The sequence below is a fragment of the Mangifera indica genome, chromosome 6, assembly GCF_011075055.1.
Source record: "Mangifera indica cultivar Alphonso chromosome 6, CATAS_Mindica_2.1, whole genome shotgun sequence".
Lineage (NCBI taxonomy): Eukaryota > Viridiplantae > Streptophyta > Magnoliopsida > Sapindales > Anacardiaceae > Mangifera > Mangifera indica.
In genome coordinates this window covers 3,342,093-3,364,915 of record NC_058142.1, presented here as the reverse complement: position 1 = coordinate 3,364,915, position 22,823 = coordinate 3,342,093, and the positions used below count along the sequence as shown (strand labels likewise).

Below are 22,823 nucleotides of genomic sequence, written 5' to 3'. Positions count from 1 at the left end.
TTATGGAATGGCATGCTTGAAAACAGAAATTTGATTTGTTTCATAATCTGATTATAATGGTTAACCCACATGTTTAAGCCTTTTTAATTTAGTTTACATATGTAATAATATTGAATCATTGCTAGCCTATTGTGTTTCAGACATGCCACCCACCAATAACTAATGCTATACACAGAACATAAATAGCACAAGGGTGAAAAGGTTGAAGAAAAAGGCAGCACCTAGAGCATATCCGGCATACTTGCTTTTCTTTACAAATAATTTTCCTTCAGTTATACCAAACGAGACTTGAAATGTAGCACACAGCAGTTTTCTGAGTACTAGTCTTCTCATATAGAGCTTGAGTTTGAATTTGAATTACGGGTGGAATTGGGCAAAGGGTGATGTTGATGGTGTGGCCAGGAAATGCGTTCAGGAGGGCAAGGCACTGGGGCTGGGTGTGCAATGAAAGTTGGGATATCATCTCCAGGCATCAACACAGAAACACCATTGGCATATACAGTCATCTGCAAACACACGAAATAAGCAATGGACCAGCTTAAAACCAGAATGGCAGAATATATTCAGTCTTGCAAACATGCACCAGAAGTGGCAATTATATAACCAAAGCCATTATCATCAAATTTTACAAAAATTATCATATCAATATCACAAGCAGTCGTAACTAACTCTAATTCTAAATTGATGTTTTATGAGGAAGCAAGTCAACATTATGAATGAACCATCAAGAAAATGCATGTGGCATATCATTTTCTGGTCACCAAAGATGACTGATATTTGGATAGGCACAGAGTGAATCCATTGTTAGCTCCTCCAGCTCATAAGAAAAAGAATGTATGAAAAGTTTAATACCAAATTTTGGTTGTTTTCTGTGGTTAAGGCCACATAAAACAAATAACTGTCAGCGATATCCGGTTTTCATTGTTAATCTTATGGCAAAACCACCAGTGAGAGTATAACTAGATGACAGAGGAAGAAAGAATTTGGTAATAAACTCTTCCTCATAGGAAGAATGACATATTAAACCACTGAGTTGGTTGTTCATCAATTTTTAGGCTTCCTTGGATCCTCTGAGAAGTTAAAGCTAACCATGTGATCAAAGATCACTTTGAATAAACAAAACAAGGACATATAAACAAATAAACAAGTGAAAAAATGAAGGCAAAACAAAGCACATGGTAGTGTTTTCACGCTGCCCTCTTTTTGTTTTTATTTTTCTAATGTTTGACTTGGTAGACAAGGTAAAATCATTATACCTGGCAATATACATGAATTCCTCTTCATAGTGGACAGAATATAAGCAGTCAAGAGAATCAAACAGTATTCTATGGAGATAACACAGCATGGAAATACAACGAAACTAACCAGACTGTATGACTTTTTTGCATAAGGAATGTTGATCTGAATTAATTAAAACCTACACACAAGGTTGGGCGGCAACAAAAAAACATTAACCAACTCAGACTCAAGATTCAGTTCATTTTTTTGGCCTGAGGAATGTCAGTCGATCCCACATTCCACCTACATTTCTATGCTTTTTGTTGAAATTCCTAAGACTGCCGCTGGACCAATACGTTTCTGCACATCACATCAACTGATTTTGTTTTGTTTATAGACACGGTGGAGCCAATCTCCTTGGAGAGAATTGGTCCGCACAAATGAAAATGGAAAACTTCAAACCCTGGACAGAAAAGAATGCAGTGTCCCTGAACTGATAATCCACCAACAATTTAGGGAACATCTGGTCCAAGTTGATAGACCATTAGACAAAGGTCACAAATTCAAATAGCAAATGCAGTGCATCAAGTGATTTAGATTAGAATTATCAGCAAATGGCTCACAGCTGGATACTTAAAAGTGTCTGCTTATGATTTAATATCATTAAAACGGAAAATTTCCCCTTGAGCTTCCTGTTCTAAATAAGCACTTGATCAACTCATAAAATTTGAGAAGGTTTCCTTGTTGGCTTAAGACGCCACAGTAAAGTTAGCCCTCCAATTTAACAAAAATGTTGAGTTAGCAGGTGGGGGCAGTGGGGTTTCTAATTTATCAAAAATTATGGCTAGTGGTAGACAACAGATGCGTTGAATCATGCAGGACCCTCTTAGGATTGACAAAAACAAATTAGCCTATAATCAATTAGTTTATATTTCACCATAATGTAATATAACCACATAAACATGTTACAAAAATATCTATAATCCATGGATTTGTATAGTTAAAATGAAGCTGGTTAGATGCATAACCGATTTAAGAAAATAAGAAGACAAGTACTTTCTCACAAAGAGAACCTGTCTCCGACCCTGGCACTGGGCATGCCATAGGAACATAGTCATTAGTGGTGAGAGACTGATAGCCACCATGTACGGTGGAGGGTGTGAAAAGCAAGATGTACAACTAGTCCTGAGACTCATTGGCTTGGCACCAAACATTCAGCAGACAACTTATCAAATAAGGCATTGCCCAATAATTATTACTACAAACCACACTGCTCTGGTAATGAAAACAACTTAAGAATGAAAATTTTACCAAGTTAAACCGAAAATTCAGTTATTTTGACATGGAAAAGAAGAAAGAGAAGAAAAAACAATGGATAAGAAGAGTACTAGTATAGCACTTATCTATCTCTCCTGTCTGCATTGACAAAGTCTCTGTTGTAAATGGCAATTTGTGAAGAAATGATACAGAGAAAGTTCAAAATATATACTCAAAACAACAAAGAAAATCTTCGAACTATGACACAAGAAAATTTCCAGATGACAACCAAAATGAAGGAAGATCAATGGGAATCCAATCATAAAAGATTATACTTGATAAAAGAAAAGGGTCCATTCTTACATTGGGAACCAACACTACTCTGCAACAACCATCAAGCCAATCAATCCAACAATAAAATGAATTCATTACGCTAAAATAACCGACAAAAGGAAACACAATTAAGTATTTTCAGGAAGAAACATTGACATTTGTAAGCTGAAGAACTCAACATGCAAAACCCGCAATTTAACCATTTAAAAACAAACTAAAAAAAGGCAAATTTATAGCGAATGAAGAAATGTGTATACTTACATTTGGTGAAGGGTAGCCAAGCTTGGAATTAAAGGGCAACTGCGATTCAACATCACCACGCGTGGGGTTACCAATTGGCGAAGTGGGTCGAAAAAATCTTTCAAATATGGCTATGACCAAGAACATAGAGATGAGAACAGCAGTAGCTACAAAACCAAACGACACCGCATTAACGGAGTTGTCGAAGTGTCTCCAGTGAAATTCCCTCTGCACGCTGTTCAATGGCGCACCTACTGGCGCCCATGCACTATTACTGTAGTTGTAGTTATTGTAGCCATTTTCTCCACCTCCCATTTTCAATTAGGCCAAGTTTACGTGTTGTTCATGGCAGTGCCACACTGCTACTGCACATAATAGTAAGAAAGAGCTGAATGTTCCAAGAGTTGAAGTTGCAGCTGTACTTAAAGGCTTTTCTATACTCAAACAAAACTCTAAAAAGACAGAGAAGTGGGGTGATCCTTGGCCATTTTTTACAGGAAGGTGATAATGATCTTTGGAATTTGCAGAGTTTTTACCCAGTGTCTTTCTCTTTTGCCTTGTTTCTTGAAGAAAATTGGAAAATGCAATCGAAGACTTGGAAATTGACTTCTCAATTTTATTTTATTTTTTCAGTTAATCAAGACAAGAAATTGGGACTTTAATGTTCAAACTGGGTTTACGGGTGAAGGACTTTAAGATGGTCTATAATTGTACAAAAATCTACATTAAACTAATTTTTTAATGATTTAATGATTTTTATTCCTCGATTTTTGACAAAAATATCAATTACGTTTAAAAAATAATAAAAAGCCAGTTATTTTTTTAATTAAAAATAATTTATTTTACAATCAAATCAAATTACACATGTAAATCTTAGATTTATCATCAATTTTATGATTATAGAATTTAACTTTAAAATATCATAAAAATAATTTAAATTTATATTTCTTTTAGATAAAATTATAATAATCGAATCACGTATTATATTATATATTAAAATTTTAATTTTTTATATCATAAATTTAGTATCGTATTATATTATATAATTTTTAAAAAATAAATAATAAAAAATTATAATTAAAACATCATTATTTTAAAAAATATCACAAATATCTTTTAAAATTTAAAATTTTTTAATATATTCATACTATATTATTATTATTTTACTAAAAAATATATATAAAATATATTATATTATATTAATTCGATATATTTTATAATATATATTATTTTTTATCATATTGTATCTTATCTCTTAAAATAATGATAATTAGGAATGAAACTCTCCTTTTATCTATTTTATTATTTTATGCAAATAGCTTAATGACATAATCATCCACATAATTTTTTAGTTTATGATAATTTTAATTATCCTTCTACAATTTTTTTAATTAAATTTTGAAAATTATCACATCAAAAGAAAAAAATTATTTATGAAAATTTTGAAAAAATGGACGGCTAGATTCCCACATGCAGTATGTCAGGATATGTGCCCATGTTTCCCCAACCACTCAAACTGTCATGGTCCCTACGTAAACCCTGTTTCCACGTGTCACTTCTTTTTCAATTCTTACCCTTTCTCCACGTGGCTCTACTGGTATAATCGGAATTTTCCAAAATAATAATATTAATAAAACAGCAAATGCTTCGGTCTCTCTTACCCAACATATCAACTTCCTTTGTCGGCTTTTTCAGGTTCATACCAACACTCGGAACTGTAAAACTCGAGATTGTTCCCAACATCAACGGCTTTGATGCTTTCTGAATTCGGGTTAAACGAGAACCGTTGATTTGAGTTCTGATGAATCAAAATCAAAATGTTTTGAAGTGGGGTAGGTTAAGCGTGCGTGTGTACTGTGACGCACGTGCGATTGGCTTTGCTTGTGGAGGTGGTGAAATTGACTGGGATTTGAAGAGAAAGAAGGTGTCATAGTGTCAGGGCCGGGGTCAGGGGCGCGTGGTGGCTCAGGTTCAGGCTCAGACTAAATTGATGGCTCAAAGTGAGGGCCAACTGATGGGATACTCCTGTCAAACTTTCTCTTCTTTTGATGGACACGGTTGAGTTGACCACTTGATGGGTTGGAAGTTGGACGGCATGGAATTGGGCTCCCTTTCGCCTCTCTTAGGCCCTCCATGTTGGGCTCATCTGTCATTTTTAGGGCCCAGCAAGGAATTGATATCATTTGTTGATGGAAAATGATTAAACCCCACAATTTCCTTTTTTAGATTTAATCTTCTAAATTGAATGAAGATATATTTGTTAAAAAAAAAAAATCATTTCATCCTCCTCCAAAGAATAAACACATCTCTTTGTTAATGTTAGGTTTCGAGTGGTTTTTTTTTATAACCAAAGATCTGTATGTATTTATTAAAATGGTAAATCTAGGATACAATGAGGTTCAAACCAAGATTTTCAATTTAAAAGTTTTAATATTTTATCAATTTTGTTAATTTTTGGGATTGGTTCCAAGTGTTTTTATAGTTAATAAATTTATAGAACATAAGCTTATAACACATTTTAGATCTTGATCAAAATAATAAACATGTTCATAAATTATTCTTTGATTTCTTTATTGATAAACAATGAATTTATTCCCTATTAACTTTAGAAGGTCATAAAGAGATGGGATACTCAGTTGAGAAGAAGTAATTGTGCCTTGATGAATAAACATAATATATTTATTAATGACATGATTGAAAGTAGGTAAGTAATACGTAAAAATGGCAATTTGGCTAGCTCCTTTTTAAATGTGGAGATAATTTCCCAATAAGGTTGCAAATGAAGATTATTAAAATTTCTTTAAATAGGAACAAAGAGAGAGAGACAGGAAAGATTTTTCTTGTGATGACGAGGGTGAAAATTAAGGTATTCAACTCTTATTTGATTCGTTGTCATCTCTAGAAGAATATAATCATAACTAGTTATAGTCTTCTTTTCACGTTTAACCAAATCATTATTAATCCTACTTCCCTTTATACTTTATTTTGATTTCAAGCTCATTTCCTTCTCTTTATTTGCAAGCAAAGTAATTTAGAGGTAACATTAAAAGATGGAGCTCATATGTTGATGATCAAAATGGCCATCTTTGACATAAAATGGAACTTCAAAAGTTTTGACAAGTTTTTTTTTTACCTTTATTTGGTGTCCAAAATCATAGAGACTGCGAACCAATACATCTATGATTGATACTTTTCAAAATCAGTAGCAAAATCTGATACAATAGCTTTAAGAAACACCCCAAAATAACTCTATCTAAATCAACAAATTATCCTAACTCAACACACGGAAGCTGGTAGTAAGGTTCTGTGAGAGTTGAACAACACAACAATGGCTGCAAAGTTCTTTCTCTCCATCTTCCACTACTGGTTCAAAGCTTCTCCATGCATCACTGGTTGCTGTAGTGTCAAATATATGCACCATTGAAACCGTCTGTGAATACCCCCCAGCCACCCGATAGCCTGCCAGGAAGTATAAATAGCTCCCAATGGGTGCCATGGTTAAGTAGTGCCGTTGGATTGGTCCCCAATCTTCCCTTTGGCTTGTGAAAATGGATGAATTGAGTGTTTGCAGGCAAGAGCCATCAACTTCATTCCACATATTAAGCTTTCCATCGTATGATTCAATGTGACCTTTCCACACTTTCAGGCAATCCCCAGAGCTAAACAGCCTGTTGCCCACCTCAACAATTTGATTTGGTGGCACATCTAATTGCCACATCCCAGCCACCAGGTCCCACTTTCCCGCCTGCGTGTCGAGCACCTCGGCTGAGCTGCGTTCTGTAAACCAAACCAAACCGTCTGAATCAGCCCTCTCGGTAAATCCCCCGACCACGTGGATTTTACCCTGCCATGTCACCCCAACACACTTGTGCCTCAATTTGTTCATGCTAGGCAAACAAGTCCATTCATCAAGTGCAGGATCATAAACCTCTGCAGAGGAAATTCCTCGAGCGCTTACCAAACTGGACTTCCCCCCTGCTACATAAATCTTGTTGTCACATGCAACACAAGCAAAATCGTAACGGGGTACACCCAATGCTGCACATTTGAACCATTCATTTGACTGAACATTGTAACGAAGAACTAACGATAAAACGTCATCATCCATGTCTATAAATTCACCTGCAGCTCTCTCCTTATGGCATAAACGCCCACCAATCACATAAATTGAGTCACCAAGTGAAACCATTGAAAAGCCCTTCAAAACATGATCCTCAATTATATAAGGTATGTGGCTAAGGTGAGTCCATGTGTTGTTAGACGGGTTGTAGCACTCTATCCAATTAGAAATGTTTGATCTTGGCCGTGACTCCCTCAAGCAAAAGGAGGCATAGACTTGATGGTTGGAATAGTCTTGTTCTGGCGATAGCGGTGGCACCACAGGACGAGACGGGGAGGAGAGAGAACCCATTGAAGTGATAATAAAAATGGTGGTTGCTATTCTATGATATGAATTAACATCAATTGGGAAAATTTAATGTAATTCATAAGGGATGGTTCAAGAAAAGTTAACGGAGAATACAACAAAAGGAGAATTGTGGGCATCGACGGGGAATTGTGAATGTTGATGAAAACTAGAGAAGTTTTAATTTGTGTATTGGCTTGTCCAATTTATTCATGGGATAATGATAAATATTTTCGATTAATTCGAGAAGAACTTGTAAGGGAATCAGGTGAGAGAAGCTGGGGGTATCTTAATTAGAGCCAAGAATTTGTCATGGTTCGTTTTTATGTTAATTTGTATAGGATAGAGAAAGACTTGACTACATAATAAACTATGTTTTCTTGCTTTAGAACCGTTCATGCATTTATCCTAGCATTGGAAAAATCACAAATTTATATTCAATCAGATGGTATAAAATTGTGATGGACTAATCAATGGTTATCTCTCTTGGCAAATCCTTCTTGAACAATGAATTTGGCAAAATCGTCCATTTAATATAATTTACGTATAAATCAATTATATAAAATTACATGTATAAATAGAATTATTAACCTTTAATTAAGTAATTTTGAAGTGAAATTTGCCATCTCGGTTTATATTAATAAGTTTGAATAATTTGTCCGTATAAATAGTTCATTTATTTGTATAATTCTATAGAGAATATTGTGAATTGACTCTAATTTATTTGCAAGAAAGAGCATCTGTCTTTGTGATGAATTGTTGGGTTGCAATGACTTGAATGGTTCACTGCTTGCTGGGTTCACCAAACCTTATTTGTAATTTAGATTTCTATGTTTAAATAAGTTTTTTATATGTTTATTAAATAGTATTATATACACCGAGTTTTGAATATTGAACAAGCAATAAGATGATGTGACGATATGCCTAATTCAAAATAATTCAATTATATAGTTTTATGTATAATATAACATTTTTTATTTTATTTTATCTTATTTTCTAACAAGAAAACTTTGTTAGAATTAAATAGCCCTTTCACAATGGACTCGATCATATTAAATAGATAAAACTTCAGATCTAGTAATCAATCCCACAATCATTATATTAAATAAGTCAAAATTTTAATATTAAAATATCGTTAAAAAAAATTTAAACTTTTACTCTTTTAATTGAAATCTTTTTTATTGTTATTCAAATTATCTTTTAAATGTGATATAGATTTGTTATTTCTCTCTATCAAACATCTACCTTTAAAAGCTTCTGTCAAATAATTTATTAAGAGAAAAAGACAAAAAGGGTATGCAAGCATAATCATACAAAGAAACTACTCTAAAAAGAACCCATGAACGAGTCCATTTAAGATTCATGCACATGATTCATGGTATTCTACGCATCTTGATCCTCACATTTCTGCTCTCATTATGCCAACACAATTTCGGATCCGGGCATTAAGGTTAGTTTATCAAGAAAAGGCTACCCCGTTTTACTGCTCAAATATGATAAGAGGATCTAATAACTTTAACTTTCTTTGATTTTGTAAGGCATGCCATGTGACAGGAATGCCAATGAACAGACTGCCCACTCTTATCGTAACATGTGGTCGTTTCTCTTTCTTTTAAGATCCATTTTGTGTTATGGGAACTCACAATAGTTATTTTGGGCTTTGAGGATTGCCTCTAAAGGTAAGCCCAAGCTCCCAACAACTCCGATTCAAACACTAACAAGAGATATTTTGAAAGCCCATTTTCAGAGAAAAAAAAACTATGTCAAATATTCTAATTTCTGACTTCCACAGGTTAAGATTGTTAAGTACCATTTCCTTTACCAAACTCCCAACCAAAGAAAATGTTCATGTCTCTTTCATCACTAACAAAAGCAAATTGGGTTTTTCGCCCTATGGGTAATTTGAGTAATGAAAGAAGAAATTTCAAATATAAAAAAGTAATGATTCAAATTTATTTTGATAATATTTTAAAATTAAATTCATGATTTATTTAATCTAATAATTATAAAATTAGTTATTAAATTCAATATTTCACCTATATAATATAATCATATTCATATTAAAAAGATTATCTGATTCAAATAAGTTTCTCGTTTAAATAAAAAAGTTGCAGCAATTACGGGTTTCCATTTTTCTATCTCCAAGCTACAACCTGCCAGGATCAGAACCATTAGATCTTGAAACCTGAGTGATCAAAGGAGCCCAATTCAAGAACATGGCAAAATCACAAAAACTCAAAAAATCAAACGCTAAGAAAAAGATAAAACTCCCTTCTGGGGTCTGGCCCCTAGGGTAGATGCCAAAGGTAGAGACAAAGATTTCTCTGTTGGCTAACAATGATAGCTCACTGACATGCATCTTCCACAATTGGTTACCAGACATTGTGGTATTTATTAGTAGAAGTGCGCTACCTGCAGATGGGTGTTAGTCGATAAGATAATGAGGATGTCTTAAAGCACTATGGCTTTGAAGATGATGACAAAAAGGGAAGCTGCCAACCATGGAAGAGTCCGTAGTCCATAATGCAAGCTAAGAGCAGAGCCCACTTAAGTCTGTACATTACCTTCAGCTGCAGACAATTCGGTTTGTAGAAAAAGGGGAGCTTTGATTTGATTGATCAGTGTGGGAGTTTCACCGCTTTGCTTTTCATTTATTGCTGGTGCATTTTGTAGGACCCCAATAAGATTGTTATCAACAATATTTTCGAGAAGAAAACTCTAAATAAATATTTTCCATCCAAACTTTGGTGAAACGATTTATTACCCTTTTTGTTTGAAAAGTTTTTTTTTAAAATCAAAGTCATATGTTAATTTTAATGATTGAAAAATGTTGTCATCACTTTATACAATATGATAAGGTTAACGTCAATTACACATATTTACTATAATTTATACATAGGAGAAAGTTAGAAAGATCGATAACAAAATTAAAGAAAAAGAGAGGTGCGACAATGAAATCAAAAAGGACATTTTATTATCATCGTTACCATAACTTTTGTTATTGATTCTGTTATTTTTGACTATCAACTTCCTCAGTTTTTTTATTCTTATCACTAATACTATCATTTGTGTCATTTATCGTCTTTACCACCGATTTTTTATTTTTTCTTTTAAAATCACAATTCTAAATCTCACTTTATTATCTATTATTGTCATCAACCGTCAATCTCAATATAAATGTAAAGAACTTAATCAAAGAACTCATGAGGAGAGAACCAATTATCAATAAGTAAGAACAAGATTCTAGTCTCTTTTAATAACTTTTATTTTAAATTTTGTATTTATAAAGTTTATAATATTTAGGGTTTCACTTTTCACAAAAACTTTATAAATTTTAGGATTAATTTTTATATGAAAATTATATAATTTTGAGTACAAATTATTATTTAGCCTGAGTAAAGATAAAAGATATCTTGTTTTTCACTAATTTTATAAAAATTTAATTTATTCTATTAATAAATTTAATATTCGGATGAAAAAATAAATTTTTTTAACCTTAAAAAGTGAAAATAATTTCATCAAAGTTTGGATTGGTAATGTTCGACTTAAAAAAGTATAAACGTGTAATAGTGCATAACTTTTAAAAATTTTAGTTCAACCTTAAACTTAAAAATAAAAATAAAATTTAATTATATAATAATATATTTGTTTATAAATTTTATAAAAATAATATTATTAAAATGAATTACGGGGAAATGGGGAGGAGGGACAAGTACTTACTCTAAATACGTTACAGTGTATAATAGTGATGTGACCATGAGGGGACTCTCTTCCCACGGCATCCATCCATTTTTTTACCTCTCTTTGTCTGATCTCTTGAAAGAATGATGGAATTTTACAATCCCAATGTGATTCCCAAGAAAAGTAACATCGCTGCCAAGCCAACCGAAGCTGCCACTCAGCTTCTTTGAAAGACCAGAAACATTTGCACTATCTATAAGTCTCTGCTTTCTGATCATCCTTTTTCTCTCCAGTCTAAAAGTAGAGAGTTTTCTTGTTTTTATTCCCACCTGTTGCTCGCCACAACATTTTCCAACTTCTTCTGTTTCTATTTATGCCTTTATCTAACAAACTTCTTCTGGGGTTCTTTATTTGGTCTTGAAATCTTCTTTTTCTTTTCCCACTTTGTTTTCTTATTTCTGGATTCTGCTGGAGCGAGCTTCATGGGTTTAAACTTGGGCTTGGTAGGAAGCTTGGAGTGGGTAAATAGTTATAGTAGAAAGCAATGCAGGAATCTGTTTTGGAGAGTTAGAGCAGCGGTGAAGAAAGCTGTGAAGAACGGGGCCAAACAGCCCTCGAAGTTCCAGTATGACCCCTCCAGTTATGCATTGAATTTTGATGATGGTAGTTGCCATTTGGGTTTAGGAGCAAATGTTGCCAAACAACCCAAGGTTCAAGATTATTCAGAAAGCAAGAAAATCATGTGGGTTTGCGTTCTTTGGGTGGAATCTCAGTAATGTATTGTGTTTGTGAAAGTAGATTATGTTTGGTCAGTTGCAGCCATTTAAGGGTTTCTTCTTGGTATCATTTCGATTCCATTAAGGAGTGAAGTTTATTGAAATTGTTCAAGCTGATGATTTACTTGCTTTGATGTTCAATTTAATATTTGCTTCTGTCTCTTTCATTTCTAGCGTACCAAATTCATCCCATGTAAGAAAATTCATCACATTATAACCATTCATCAATTTTATGATTATTTGCACCATAAACTATTGGAATGTTCCATCGCCATAACCAATAGCTCCAAGTTGAGCTAATTTTGCTTCAAATTGAGGATCAAATCCCACAATCTTAAAAAAGAAAAAGGTATTGACAGTAAATTGTACTAGAGCTTAAGCTACTGAATGTCATCTAAGAAGATAATGAACATCATCCAACAAATTTCTAGCTACATTCACTTTGCAATTTTGGTACAAGCATGATCATTTAGCTCGATCTGTTCAAACTAGACAGCTGCAATCCTTCACATGAACTTCTATGGCTTTCAAACAGCAGGATCTTCTAGCGTTGCTGTAGATAAATTGTTTATGCGAGGGTAAGCAGCTTTCTCATCCAGTTGATTTTGAGCCCAGACTAGCATCTTTAACAAGCTTGGAAGTTTTGGATCTGTAGAGTCAAAAGATAACAGAGCCCATTAACTCGACAACTTAGTTGCTCATTTTTCTGATTTCATCTTTTCAGTTTACATAAAGTTATCATATCTAATGGCATAAATCAATTGCGAAGGTCAACTTTTTAAGTGGTGGACAACCTATTTTACATTGTCCAAAGTTCATGCTCAATTTAGTAATATTCCATACAATCATCCATTGAAAAACCAGAAAATAGATGTTTCAGACTAAAATACATCTGACCATATTTGATAGCTACAAGCTGCAGCAAAAAATTTCAAAGAAAATCTTTTGTAACAGTTTTATAGCATCACTGATGAGTGAAGACTAGTAGCACTAATGAGTAATATACATGTCCAAAGGATTGCACAGTTAAAAAAACTGTCAGATTGACAAGTCACACCACCCTTACATCAAATGCTGTAGAAAATTTCTATCACATTAACTTTAAACACAAATGTTCATATAGAAAATAATAATTCAAAAAACGTCAGATGACAAGGGCGGCAAACTGACTAACCTTTTTCATAACTCTGGCTTGTGAGGATGGCAGCCTGCATTAACCTCACTTGCTGTCTTCAGGCGCTGTGACATATCCAGAAGGTCTCCAACAGGGCAGTTGGAGACATCTTCAAAAGCCAATAATGCAACAGTCCTCTCCAACTCTTCTAAAAAGCTTTGCTGCAGAAAACTCTAATTTTCTTAGAACCAGGTATCAGCACCAATAATAGAAAAAGACACAACTGTGAAGTGAAAAATTATGGTAATCAAGAAATTTCATTCATGAAGAGAGCAAAATAAAACCTGAAATACTGTCAATGATAACTAGAAGGCACAACAAAGTATAGTATACTGAGGATTACATTTTCTTCTACCCTTGGCGTGTGCTCCTCCTGAGCAAAGTCCAGAGCCTCTTCCACCTTTCTGTTCTGTATCAATTCTATTAACCTCTGCTGTTGAAGATGGAAAAACAATTGTGGATTTGTATCCAATATCTGCTTACAGAATTTCGAAAATGAATGAAAAATGCAATATCATGAAAACTTAATAACCAGGACAAAAGACACCGCATATTAAAACAAGGTTCATCTTACAGTTCACTCTTTGCATTTATTCATACATTAGTTCCAATGCGAATCAAAACTATAATGTAAAATTCGAAGCCAATATGTAAAGTAACAATATGACACAATTATAAGTTGATTTAATAATCATATTAACCAACAGAAAGTTCTATCATGGCAAAGTGGAGACAAAGCTAAAAATTACCACACATGGAGTCTGGAATATTATCATATAGGTAGGTGCATACCACATGGTTATTCAAATTTCAAACCCTAATGTATTGTTTTGGTTGAACATATCTACAAACAGCTAAAAATCTAACAACAACCAAGACTATATATGCAATTTATACAAGCCATTGTTTGAAAGAAGCTTATAGATGAGTAATGTTTAGCCAAACAAAGAACAACATCAAACACAGAACTCACCCAAAATATGCTGTTGGAACTATCCTAGTCATTCAGTTGCACAAAAAGACTACTCATAAAGATTGTTTGAATAGCATACCTCAGGATTTAAATCATTAACTTTCTGAATAGCATCCTCGACATTACCACGTTGCACAGCCTTTTTAACAGCCGTCCGATCTGTTATGGTTGCAAGATCTATGTCTGCTATTTCTCAATAAGAAAAACCAAATTGTTCACACCTATCATTTAAGCTACAATTCTACAAAGGAAACAACAAAAGATACCAATAATACTAACCCATCATGGGGAAAAAACAAAAAAAAAAGAGTAAAGATACGTTCAGTTCCAGATACCATCCGAAATTTCTCTGCAGCATCAACATAACCTTCCGTGACAAGAAAATTCATCACTAACTTATTCGCATCTTCTTTCCTAATCTTTATGTCATTGAACTTCTTCTCCCATTCCTCCCGTGTAATCATTTCTTTGATGACGCCTGCACACATATAGATCTGCACTTAACCACCTTGCCATTCCATAACACTAAAACTTTCCTATTAAGTCCATATATTTCAAATAAATTTGTCCAAATCCCTGTCATATGTGAAATGATAAATATAAAGGCCCCTGACTAACAGAACAAGAGCAAAAGAGTAAGAACAATTTGAGGAAGAAAATTATAGAATAATAGAAGAAACAAAAAGCATTGATTTAACCCAAAGCCAGCATGTCCTCCTGAATCGAAAAAGAAGGGCAGTAATAAATAAAAAAACAAAAATTTCATTCAAGTCAAACCTTGTAAACCGATAAGTCCACCAAAATTCTTCTTCTTTTGATTAAAAAAAACAAAAGTGGACTGTGCATCAATGACTTGAACCACCCATCATGCATGAAGGTGGAATATCTTGTGGAGATATTGGTCTTGGTATTTGAAAAACAATGAATCCATAAACAACAAAACTCTGGGTGCAAACAATATGTACAACTTTGTATACAACCAATAATATATTACCATATGATTGGATGTTGTTTTATCTTTAATCTTAAACTTTTCATTTACACAGTGACATATCATTGGTTGTATACAAAGTTATACATATTATTTGTACATAACATTACTCATTTAGTAAATATATGAGAGAAAAATGAGTTTCTCCATTAAATTTTGAGTGTAACATGTTATCCAAACAAATCATTCCATTCATGAAGAAATTACAATTCATTATCTCCATAATAGACACTTCTGCACAAACAATACATAAGAGGTCCTTGGTTGGATGAATTCTGCAATGGTTAACATCACCATCCACTCAAGAGTAATGTATAAGAAGAAACTTCAAGTCGTTCTTTGACTGGAGCAAGAAGCACTCAAATTAAACTCTTCACAACTTTTTGTTGACAAATATAAATAACATAACATCAATTCTATATCAGAAACACAAGCTTAGTGTCGAAACTCCCTGGAATTAGTGACATTTTCTAGACTGGGGTAAGAATATACATCTTGCAAGCACAAGGTGCAACATTTGCAGTCAATCCACCACTTTTTTTCATTGAAATAAATGAATGCTGCAATGTAATAACAATTGGGTTAGTGATTCCAAACTATTGTATCAGAAAAAGATAAGAATGAGCTAAGAGAAGAACATTATACCGCCCATAAGTCTCTAACAATAACATGAGCTGATGGAGAAAGTTCAACTTCTCTCCATCTAACAGATATGGGAGCCTGAGAGTTGCTTATATTCCATAACACTGCCACAACTCTTCTTTTTGATAATGGCCCTGCCCAAACCTGCATTACATTGATGAATAAACAAGGTAAATTGTGTTTAAGATTATTGCTTTAAAGGTGAATTGAATATAATGCTGCAACGTCAATGTGTTTAAAGAGTGACTGAACACTGGTGTTCAAAATGTAACCTCTAGGCCAGCGTAAGATCATATTTTCCTCCCTTGGGCTCCCATTGAATCTTGATTAACATCTATCACCTCCTTGTTTCCAAGAATTCTAAAAGTCTCTCTGCTTGCAGTTCAAATATCACATCCAATTAGCAATGGGGCCTGTCAAATTAAGGTGTTTAGATTATGTTAAGATACTAATTGCAGGAGTGCATACAAGAGTTATTAAAACTGGTAGACTTACTTTCATGAGTGCCCAGATACTAAAATGTGAACGGTATTCCTCTATGCTCATCCCACCATTACCCACTTCCAACATGTCAGGGTGTATTCTAATCATGATCCAAATTAGACAAATGATAATGCTAAAACATGAGGAAGCCACCAACATATAAAATTTTTGAAGTTATAATCCTCATTTACATTAGAGATATTAGATCCATTCAGAAACATAACAAATATAACAGAATGCAGAGACTAAGACTTCGCAGTTACCATTCCACCTGCCAGGTCCAGCATATCTTCCCAAATATTATTTTCACCGGCAATTGATGTGATTCTGAAACAGCGAACCAGAAACTTTAGCTAAGTTAATTGACAGAACAGTCGGTGATTTCTCTGGCATTAGGACAAGCAGAAGAATCGTCAAATGAAAAGGGAAAAAGAGTAAAGACCTTTCCTACTTGTCTGCAGTATCCCCTGTAGTTCTCCAAGTATTACAATACACACCGGCCCATATTGCAGGATTGTCTTCTCCCCTGCGAGAATATTGCTATGTAAAAAGTCTGATCATATTATACCAATGCTATGTAAATTTATCATAAATTCTAATACAGATTACAAAGTGATTTACCATTCACATATGGAGTAAAGAATTTGGCTGCCAGCCTTACGCAATGCATAACTCATCTTAGCATATCTATCATCAAAGAAAATCATTTTTTTAGTGGAAGATTTTAAAGACATAAGATGAATCTGAGTGATTCCATAACATACACATTTTGGACAAAATGTGGTACCTTTCTTGAGGTTTGAAACCATCATTATAGCAGTTATCATACTTTCAAGTAATAAATCCCCTACCATAAAAAAAAAAGCCTTTATTGAGCTCAGATTCATCTGCATTAACCAAAAATAAATTATGAAACACTAATCCATTGGGCAAAGGTTCTTGCATCTTGTCCTTCATGCTACCTTAATGGTATTTGTATATCTAACACACATTTTTACATATTGAAACAACTAATTAGACATATTTTACCCAGCATCAGAATATATTCCAAGTCTTAAACCCCTTGCATGAACATAATTGGCAAGGGCCTTGATTCCTGAAGGGAATGTGGATGATTCCGCCACTAAATTACCCCTCCAGTCTCTGTCTGCTTCTTCCCAAGAGTCATCTGCTTTTCCACAACCTATTAAATCTAAAATGTGTGACATAATCTTTCGACGAGTTCCAAGTTCTGAATGGAAGAAAAATTAAACGTTAATTTGTAGATGCATACCAATATTTACATATTTGTATCCAAGTGCCACCAAACCAGTTGCAACAAGTGCATCTGCTGTACTCAGAAATCAAAAACACTTGAAAATGTCAATGAATTTGAGCATAAAATAAAGGAAAATTGAAACTAAGAAATACTTTTTTGAATAAAAATTTGCAGAACTCTGCTTCCAACACTATTCTCTATAAAACTGCCTAGCTTCACCCTTGCAATACTCACGCTTATAATTGAATTTCCACCCCTTCTAAGAATCCTAATGAAAGTCAATTTCCCGAATAAGTTTAATAACTACAAAATCTTAATTACTGGGTTTATTTTCAATATTCAAATTCTATACTTAAATAATGCAGTCTTCATTACTCTTTTGCCGTTTTCCTATTCCTTTGCTTGTAAACCTTTAGCTCTTTAACTTTCAGCTTTCATGGATGATAACTTGCCACAATTTGGGGTCTAATATTTTCTCTCTCTCTCAGAAGAAATCTTGAAGTCCTAAAGTTGTTTTCAAAGTGGGTGTCAACAGATCATTTAATGGTCTCTTTCAAACAATCCAAAAGATGACCTTTTTCATAACCTTATGAGAAAGTTCCCAGGCTATTTCTAGTTCAGTGAAACACGCTTTCAATTCATCATACACAAAATTTTTTCAGAAATCCTCTAAGCTACTGTTAAACAGGGCATTCAAACTTAACCCCTGTTCTAATTCTCTTAATAACAAGAAACGAAAAACAATTTATAGAATGTGCAGGGATTAGGGATTAATTTCTATTGTCACCACATGATATTCAAAGTCAAATCATATGAATACATATAAACAAAGAAGCCTATTAGATGGGAATTAATGTATTAGTCATCAAGAAAACAAGTGAAGTAAATAAAGAAGACTCAAGTCAATTTGCCAAAAGAAGATTAAAAAAAGCTCTCTCTTGATTGATTCAACAAATTCCCCAAAACGGGTTTTTGGTTGCTATTACAAATAACAAAAAAGAAAGGTGCAGAAAATAAAGGGTAAACGGGTACCAGTAGTCTTCACAATCTTCTCATCTATATTGCAATGATAATGATTCCAGCTGTTCCACCTGCATTAAAGAGAAACCAACTCTGTTTATCTAATATGAATATTAAAAAAATTCACAAGGACCTTTTTAAAAAGCAAGATAATTATAAAAATGATAAATGGTGGATGAATTCACCCCATTGGTGAATTTTTGAGCAACCCCATTGACTAGAAGGAAGTCGGTGTAAGTTGTTAAATTGGCACTGCTGCTTATATTCATAGCATGAGTCACATTGCTGATGCACAGACTAACCAGAACTGTAAAAAAATAACAAAGAGAGAACAAACTGCAAACCCCATGTTCATATGTTCAAAAAGAAGCAAAAAAGACATGAAAAGGAAGGAGATAATAGTTATATAATGATCTGTGAGATCTGATACCTTGCTTATGTTGGGTGAAATGACCACATATTTGTTTATTGCAGAGAGATTTTTTTTTTTTTAATCTGACATGGATCATTAACCATTTAAGAGATCAGAAGATCTACTGAAAATTATTTTTATTTTCCTTTCATCTTTCTGAGTTTAAGAGACAGTATCATTGAAGTACAAATTTGCTTAGATTACAATGATTCGAGGTGGTTATTAGATTTTGTTGAACTGTTATATTTTTCTTATTCGAACAGCTGAAGAAGGACGTCAGATAAGTATATTAGACACCAATAAATTAGGGTAGCTCTCGGTGGTGGAACATAATCCTGTTATATAGGATTTTGTTCAGTGAGTATGGAGACTTGGATTTTAACATTATCTTCTTCTCTCTCTCTCTCTCTTTTTTTAATATATATATTGCGAGGTTTTATAATTAAATATATTAGAATTTATCCTCTTAAATTTAACAAACATGTATCTAATCTGATAACTGAAAGGATTTTTTTTAAATGTAATAAAGATTCCTTGATGAGAAAATTTGATTGCAAGATGTTTAAAAGGAAAAAAAAAGAAAAAGATGAATCTAATTTACAAGTTGCAGTATCTATGGAACCCTGATAATAAACATCAATAGTACAAAGGAGCTAAACAAATCAGTGTATTAGCTATTGCTAACACTTTTTTTTTTTTTGAGTAAAATAATATATTAACAAAGAAACAATGAATTTATAGGAGATTCGAAAACACCCTAAACTCATCCCATCAAGAAGAGTAAATAGTCCTTTGCCTATATTTTATTGTGATTAAGCTAACATATTTCATCAAATTCAATAAACTGTAGCCAAATTTTATGATTATTGTAATTAACTTTATGTAATGGTAATTAGATTGTGTATTACAGAATCTGATGCATACGTATATTCTTGGAAGCAGCGGAAAAAGTGTGCAATTACTGTATTGAAAAAAAAAAAAAGCAGGTTGTATTTTTTTATAAAAAGTTTTTTATTTATAAAAAAAAAAATTATATTTTTCATAACACACCAGTAGGAACTGCAGTAAACTGAAAGCATTTTCTGGAGGTGCTGAACAAGAGCGGAATGCATTTTCTGCGGCAGAATATGGAGGCAAACATTTGAAACCTGCAGGTCCATCTCTGGGAAACAACCTTGCTGCACATTTCCGGGCACTTTCTCCAGGCAGAATAGCAGGCACCTCTCCAGAGCATTTGCTGTAGCTGGATGAACTGCAGAAGGGTACCAAAACATGTAGCAAGTTACAGATGCCTGGGAGTGAAAACAGCAGCCAGGAGGAACAAGAATCTGGGCATGAAATATAACATAGATCTGACAGGGAGCTTTACAAGGAGCAGACCAAAAAAGAAGTAAATCCCAGACAACCTGGGTGGTAAAACCAGCAGAAAGCTTGGAGATGCGGGGACGGCAGCTGCTCAGAAAACTGTAAATGCAGCAGCTCGTCAAAAAGGGACCCTGTTTCTCAACAAACTTGCAAGCAAATTAGGCATCTGAAGCAGCAGCTTGGACAAGGAAGGAGAGAAGCAGAATGGACTGGAAATCCTGGGCAAGAGCAGAAAGTAGCGGCAAGAGAGACAGAACTGAGATTTGCAAACAGAATATCTGAAGCTACTGGGGGACTGGATTAAACATAGAGAATAGTTGTATGGACAAAATCCAGGGGAGACCAGGTGTACTGCAGCTTTATAGATGTTCTAGGAGCAGTGTGCAAGGGAAGAAATACACTGCAGCATCCAATTGAAGACCTGCAAAATAGAACACTCAATAGAAATAAACATTCTCCTATACAGTATCTCCCTCCAGGGCACACTCCTCTTCAGCTCGAAGTGACACCTCTTAACAGGTTTAACTAAAAATGCATCTCGGAAGACTCCATCTCTGTGCAGTTGCGGCATTCCTGTAGGTAAGTTGGATTTTAGAGAGTTCAGCCCCTTTGTCTCCTATAAGCCTTCTTATCACTCCACCATCCGGTCTTTGGTTTTCATTTGATTGGAGAAGCATCTATAGCTACGTTCCCTCCAAATGCATAGTGCCGACACAAGCTCCCAAGCTCATCACATTTATTCAAAGGACACGTGGCACTATTGTACAAATCAGTTCTTCGGAGCTTGTCCTTCATCACATTTATTACAAAAGACACGTGGCACTATTAATACATCTCATACTTTGGAGCTTGTCCTTGATCACATTTATTCAAAGGACACGTGGCACTATTAGTACATCTCAATCATTGGAGCTGGTCCTTGGTGTTAAGTCTTTCCCTAATGGCCAATCAAAGGACGATTGAGTGTCCTGGCATTTTTTTCGTGCCAAACCGAAAAAAAAAGAATTTGACAAAGGACACGTGGCACTTTAGTACATCTCTCCTTTGGAGACTTGGACTTAGACACGTCAATTGGATCGGATCGAATGAAAGTCCGGTCCAAAATACAAAAAAAAGTCTGAGCATGACAAAGCTCAGCTCGGTACTGTAGCGTATCGGGCCGGGCCCATGGGCTTATCAAACCGGGTTTGGGCTTTAATATTAAACCCATGAATTGACCCGACCAGACACAACACTGTTCATATATATATATAATTTTTTTTTAAATTTTTTTTCTGCCAAATGGCAGAAGCCCAGGCAGAACGGCTTCTGCCACAAGGCAGAAGCCGTTGGGTAGCTTTTGCCACAGGCAGAGTAGCCGTTGCCAACATTTTTTTTAAATTTTTTTTAATTAATTTATTTTTTCCTATAAAAACCTATTCAATTTTTCATTTTTACTTTCAATTACAATTACAAATTTCTCAACCTCTCAATCTCAACTATTTATTATATTTTTAATCTCATTTTATTTTAATTTTATCATTACAAAATATTACAAATGAATTCAATGTCAAATGAATTTAATCCATTTAAATATTATCATGTTGGCGCTGATGATATTATTGATGATGCACAAGATGGAATAGGTAGAGCACCAACAGGTGAAAGTGGTACGAGTACAGGTTCGCATTATTCGACAGAAAGAAAAAGAAAACAAACGTCAATGATATGAGAACACTTTGATATAATAGAGGAAACAATAGAGGGGAAATTAATTCGTTGAGCAGTATGCAAACATTGCGGTTCTTGTTTAACATGTGCAAGTACAAGTGGGACGGGACATTTTCGCCGACATGTTACTGATTACTGTAAAAAAATTCCACATGAACTTAGAGGATAAAAACAAATTGCATTCACCAGATCGCGATCTGTTGGTCCAGGTGCCACTTCAGCAGGAGGTCCAAGCGGTTCTGGAAATATGGGAGAAATCTCAACTTTTACGTACGATCAAATGAAGGTGCGAGATTACATGGCCAGGTATGTCGTTGCTTCTGATCAACCTTTTAGTTATGCAGAAGATGAAATTTTAGAATGGATGATGCAAAATAGTATTCAACCAGCATTTAGAAGAATTCCTAGGTCAACTCTTAGGTCAGATATATTGAGAAATTATGAACTAATGAAAATAAAAATTATTGGAGAATTAAGTAATTTTAATGGTGTTGTTTCAATAACTTCTGATTTATAGACTGCTACAAATCAACATATAGGGTACTTTTGTGCAATTGCTCATTATATTAATTCTGATTGGTAATTATGCAAAAAAGTTATTGCATTTAGAAATTTAGAATATCCACATAGTGGTCTTGCAATTTATCGTGCATTAGCAAATATTTTTGACGAATATAAAATTAATAATTCTATTTTTTCAAGTACTTTAGATAATGCTAAAAATAATAATAAAGTTATTGAATATATATATAATCATTTATCTCCTCCATTTAATGAAAAATTATTTCTTGTTAGGTGTGCATGTCATATTATTAATTTAATCGCTCAAGATGGCTTGAGTTTGACAAAAAAAATTTAGAAGTAATTAGACATGTCATTGCATAT

The 22,823-nt window shown here is 33.9% G+C and overlaps 3 protein-coding genes, 1 long non-coding RNA gene and 1 pseudogene across 5 annotated transcripts; all 5 read right to left on the bottom strand.

Moving 5' to 3' along the window:
• LOC123218460 lies at positions 1-3,645 on the bottom strand. The gene is made up of 2 exons (XM_044639922.1): positions 3,070-3,645; positions 1-506 (listed from the first exon to the last, which is right to left on the bottom strand). Exons 1-2 carry the CDS (start codon positions 3,361-3,363, stop codon positions 330-332), a joined length of 471 nt encoding a protein of 156 aa, XP_044495857.1. The 5' UTR covers positions 3,364-3,645; the 3' UTR covers positions 1-329.
• A 2,467-nt stretch (positions 3,646-6,112) lies between these two features.
• LOC123218459 (kelch-like protein 8) lies at positions 6,113-7,793 on the bottom strand. The gene has a single exon (XM_044639921.1). The coding sequence runs from the start codon at positions 7,457-7,459 to the stop codon at positions 6,320-6,322; it is 1,140 nt and encodes a 379-aa protein (XP_044495856.1). The 5' UTR covers positions 7,460-7,793; the 3' UTR covers positions 6,113-6,319.
• Positions 7,794-12,124: 4,331 nt separating this feature from the next.
• Positions 12,125-16,975, bottom strand: LOC123218161 (annotated as a pseudogene).
• Positions 15,519-16,850, bottom strand: LOC123218898 (alpha-galactosidase-like). The gene is made up of 6 exons (XM_044640550.1): positions 16,795-16,850; positions 16,625-16,699; positions 16,426-16,500; positions 16,186-16,273; positions 15,694-15,834; positions 15,519-15,608 (listed from the first exon to the last, which is right to left on the bottom strand). The coding sequence occupies exons 1-6, from the start codon at positions 16,848-16,850 to the stop codon at positions 15,519-15,521; spliced, it is 525 nt and encodes a 174-aa protein (XP_044496485.1).
• Positions 16,976-17,211: 236 nt separating the features above from the next.
• LOC123218163 lies at positions 17,212-20,896 on the bottom strand. 2 transcript variants are annotated; one of them, XR_006502634.1, is made up of 4 exons: positions 18,637-20,896; positions 18,464-18,522; positions 17,447-17,503; positions 17,212-17,356 (listed from the first exon to the last, which is right to left on the bottom strand). It is a non-coding gene; the product is annotated as an uncharacterized LOC123218163 (long non-coding RNA). The 2 variants fall into 2 exon arrangements; XR_006502633.1 differs by having other exon boundaries at positions 18,464-20,896.
• Positions 20,897-22,823: the final 1,927 nt, after the last annotated feature.

Excerpts from the sequence above, each read along its gene's own strand:
- LOC123218898 (XM_044640550.1), bottom strand. The coding sequence starts at position 16,850 with ATGAGTTATGCATTGCGTAAGGCTGGCAGCCAAATTCTTTACTCCATA. Across the intron at positions 16,700-16,794 it reads CTTTACTCCATATGTGAATG|GGGAGAAGACAATCCTGCAA; the intron begins GTAAATCACTTT and ends ATATTCTCGCAG. Across the intron at positions 15,609-15,693 it reads TTGTTAGAGACTTATGGGCG|CATTCATTTATTTCAATGAA; the intron begins GTATAATGTTCT and ends ATTACATTGCAG.
- LOC123218460 (XM_044639922.1), bottom strand. The coding sequence starts at position 3,363 with ATGGGAGGTGGAGAAAATGGCTACAATAACTACAACTACAGTAATAGT. Across the intron at positions 507-3,069 it reads TTGGCTACCCTTCACCAAAT|ATGACTGTATATGCCAATGG; the intron begins GTAAGTATACAC and ends GTGTGTTTGCAG.
- LOC123218459 (XM_044639921.1), bottom strand. The coding sequence starts at position 7,459 with ATGGGTTCTCTCTCCTCCCCGTCTCGTCCTGTGGTGCCACCGCTATCG.